At 40.3% G+C, this 4,364-nt stretch overlaps 1 protein-coding gene across 1 annotated transcript; it reads right to left on the minus strand.

Moving 5' to 3' along the window:
- Positions 1-1,173: 1,173 nt before the first annotated feature.
- LOC120703010 (anthranilate O-methyltransferase 2-like) lies at positions 1,174-3,059 on the minus strand. Its single transcript, XM_039987014.1, has 4 exons — positions 2,886-3,059; positions 2,201-2,614; positions 1,813-2,085; positions 1,174-1,725 (listed from the first exon to the last, which is right to left on the minus strand). Exons 1-4 carry the CDS (start codon positions 2,964-2,966, stop codon positions 1,363-1,365), a joined length of 1,131 nt encoding a protein of 376 aa, XP_039842948.1. The 5' UTR covers positions 2,967-3,059; the 3' UTR covers positions 1,174-1,362.
- Between the last annotated feature and the right edge of the window lie 1,305 nt (positions 3,060-4,364).

The raw sequence follows: 4,364 nt of genomic DNA on the forward strand, positions 1-4,364 counted from the left end.
AGTCCCAGCTCTAGCCGTAAGGGGATAAACTCTAACTACTCAAAATATAAAAACCCATTTTTTTAAAAGAAAAACGTATATACATTACAAAAGGTTGAAGAATCATTATTATTTAAAAAAGAAGTTGTATTGAGGTTTCGAAGTTGTGCTCACTCTAGTAAAAACCAATTGTCATTTTATATCCAGTTGTTATTATTGCAGACGCGGAAAACCACGTCTCGAATGACACCACATCAGTGACACAAATTTGCAGACGCGAAATAATTTCGTCTCCAATGAGCTTCTATCCGCATATGCAATTAGGCTTTCTTACATAGTGCACGCCGGCACGTCTTCGTGCCGTGCCGGCCCAAGCACGGCCCTCCATATACTTGGAGTCAGATTCTATATGCATCTATGGAGAAACATTACCATTGCAATTAAAAAGCACATAAACTATGTATGGTAGAAAAATTACGTAATTTTCTTGAGTTAATATTTACTTCCATGATGGGTGTTAATTAGAAAGGGGGATTAACTGTCATAGTAGGATGTGGAGCCACGTGTGGGCCAACCGGGCTATTTTCGTAAATACGGGTCGTGCCATACAACCCATCATGCTGAGATCCTAGGAACGGCTCAAAATATTTCGTGCCGTGCCGTGCTTTGGATCGTGCTAAAAGATCGTGCCGCAGCCTGCAGAAAAATGGCACGGCCCAAGTCCCAGCTCTAGCCGTAAGGGGATAAACTCTAACTACTCAAAATATAAAAATCCATTTTTTTTAAAAGAAAAATGTATATACATTACAAAAGGTTGAAGAATCATTATTATTTAAAAAAGAAGTTGTATTGAGGTTTCGAAGTTGTGCTCACTCTAGTAAACCAATTGTCGTTTTATATGGTGGCACACGCATGATTACCAAGACACTACTTTGACCATCCAGTAATAATAAACTAAAAATATATAAAATTTATAGTATTTTCAAACTGTTTCTAGAAGAAAAGTCTAGCCATACCATTTTTAAAATTTTTATCGAAACATTCAAAAAAAGATATTGATGATCAAAGTTCAAATAAATGCATTTCAAAATGGCAGCTATTTATTTCAGACTGAAAGAAGAAGTAATTTGCCATTTGGATTACAAGAGAGACATTCAATGCGCATGCTGGCTAAAACATAGCGGAAATAATGAATTGACAGATCGAGTAAGTCCACTACTGGCTTTATTACTAAATTGTAGATCGATAACCAATGATGAAGATAATGAACAAGTACAAATATGTATCCCGAGTTTTCTCAACATAACTAGTGGCGTGTGATAATAATAACTAGCTGAAGTGTAACAATAACAGAATTTTGGCAGGCAGGACACACATGCATATCTAGTTTTCTTTCTTCATGGTCAGCACGATGACCGCATGCTTGGTTTTCTCCTTCTCAAGATGTTTGGCAACACGTTGCGCGTACTCTTCAAATAACGTGTCTAGTATGGTTTCCCCAAAATGGCTTGCGATGAGTGGCTCCATTACTGCTCTTATGCACTTAGCGACATTCACACCGCTCCTAACACTGTCGTGCACAACATCACTTTCTGAGTCATCGTAAGGATCCCAGTTTGTCTCGAACAGTTTGGCGTGATTCATGTTGAACAGGCCACTTTGCTCCACTATTGCCACCACTTCACCAACTGATGGCGAATAGATCGGTAGATAGAATGAATCAAGTTTTTCCTTGTTCAAAAGACCCTGTCGAGACCAAAAAGTTAAATATAGTGCGAGACACAAGATCGTTAATTAGATAGTGGTTGAAAGTTGAAACTAATTTAGATTTACCTCATCAACAAGGGATTGCAGTGATTGTGCAAGCAATCCGTAAAGATGATTGGACTCTCCGCTGAACACATCCTCATACTTCCTCCCGATAAATGTTAGAATGATTTGGCCGCCAAAAACTAGTTCTTCAAAGCGCAGCTTGAGGAAGAGGGAGAAGTCATTTTGGAACTGCTGTTGAAATAGTTTCACTACTGAAGGTGACATAGTCTTTGTGATGTAAATATCTCCTTTATCTTTGTGTGTTTTTCCAATGCTCTTCAGTCCCTCTGGTGCCTATATATATGTACATGCCATTAAAAACACTAGGCGCGTCTAAAAGCAACCATAGGTCGTTTCAAAACCTAAAAAAAATAAGAGGTTATGAACTGCATCTTGTAATTAAGAATACCTGAGATCGCCACTGAAGGCAGAACAAAGAATGGAAGAGGTGAACACTTTGACAGGGGAAAAGCCTGGCGTAGAAAGAGCCCGGTATCCCAGAGATATAGCATGCTGGAGAGTGTGCCCCCTGGCGATTCCCTGTCATCGACTTCTTGAACTGGTCGACCAACTCGAAGAGGTTGTTGAAGTCATTGCCTGGCAGGTCATTCAGGAAGAACTGAAGCTGCGGGTAGTCATGCTGCATGCCAAGTTCCTTGCAACTGCGAGCTATGATGCTGATCACTTCTGAGACAAAGCGCAGTGTGTTAGGCCCTGAAGAGCAGCCTAAGTCGGCCACGACCATGGTTCGTGGGAGCACAGCTGTGTATACTTCTCTCGTGGCCTCTTCAAGGACCGGTTTCGTCTGAAACATAGCCTTTTCCTGTTTCCATGCAAATAGAAAACATGTTAATTTTACGTTTAATGATTTTGCAACATAAGAAAAAAGGAGTCGTTTTACGTTTATTGCAATTGGTTCATACACCAGCGAGGCACATATTGTGTCCAATGGATAAGATAATCAGACTTATTATGCAGCACCAGGTGACGACTGATATTTTGCACGTCCGGGCTCAGAGAGAGAGAGAGAGAGAGAGAGAGAGAGAGAGAGAGAGAGAGAGAGAGAGAGAGAGAGAGAGAGAGAGACTTGTTACCTGAATCCTAGAATTCTTAGTATAGCTATTTTCTCCGGCTCCTGTGGCCATGTGGAGATCACGATCTATGCTGGTGGCCATGGCTGCGTGTTGAGGCTTCAGCTATGGCGCTGAGAATTGAGAAATACGCAAGCCAAAGCTTATTGGTACAAGCTAAGTGTTTAGCAGTGCGCTACCTAAAGCTGTGTGGCGCTGAATTTATAGAAAAGATTGCCATGTGTTCCATGAATGTTGCAGCGGCAGGTAGCGGAAATAGCACATTCACTGCATGTGGTATATTAGCTGTTCACTGATGTGCCAAGACATCTGTGGAATTCCACACCAAAATTATTATCCTTGTCGTTGTATTCGACTGTTCACTGATGTGCCAAGACAATGTGTGTGTTTAGATGTGTAGCGCAAATTTTTTGAAACAGAATCTTACTATTTTGGAGTATTAAATGATTCTATTTACAAAAAATATTTACACAGATGAGTTGAAAATTGCGAGACGAATCTAACAAGCCTAATTAATCATAATTAATTCATGATTAGCGGATGGTTACTATAGCATCGATGTTGCAAATTATAGATTAAGTAGGCTCATTAGATTCGTCTCATGATTTACGACCCATCCGTATAAAAAATTTTATAAATAGATTTCATTTGGTACTCTATGCATGTGTCCAAACATGTGATGTGATATTTTTTTCTAAAATATTTTGACATCTAAACACGACCATTGTTTAAGAGATAGGGGGAGGGGGGAGCGGAGGAGAGAGAACACAGCTAACTATTGTTTAAGGGGTACTATCAAGAACAGAAAATGGTATTTCAAAAAAAAAGTCAAAAACAGAAAATAACACAGCTATCACCATTTTACTTGTGCATATGCAGCATTAATAGCAATGAGAGACAATAGATCTACCATTTTAGAGGACGCGTGTACTCTACTCTGATAACTGAGTGTCAATGCCAACAATCCAACAGTACAAGGCTACTGGCAAGAACTTCAGATTTCTCATGCCTTTTTGGCAAGCAAACTAAGCGGTCACTGGAACGACGACGTTGCCGTCTGTAGCCTCTAATGCTCTCGTCTCATCGATCTTGAGGCCACCACGTGTGGCATCCGAGAATTAACCATTCGTTCGTTATCCAACCAAAACAAGCTGTACGCGTATAATGAGAGCGCGCCGTTTTAATTAGCAATATGATCTAGATGGTTTTTAGGGGCGGTAAAAATATATTTTCAGGGGTGACCGTGATACCCGTCTCTAGTTCTCGCAGCTAAAAATATTATTTTTAGAGGATGGGTAACCCTGAAAGTCTATTTCTAGAGGTGGGTTGGCCCCTAATCCACTCCTAAAAATTGATTTGTAGAGACAGGTCATCCCCTAACCCATCCCTCGAAATTGATTGGTAGAGAGGCAGGTTAGGGAGCGACCTGCCCCTGTAATATCTTTCCTGCAAAAATGTTGTACCATTTTCACACCAAATTTG

Source organism: Panicum virgatum, chromosome 4K, assembly GCF_016808335.1.
Source record: "Panicum virgatum strain AP13 chromosome 4K, P.virgatum_v5, whole genome shotgun sequence".
Lineage (NCBI taxonomy): Eukaryota > Viridiplantae > Streptophyta > Magnoliopsida > Poales > Poaceae > Panicum > Panicum virgatum.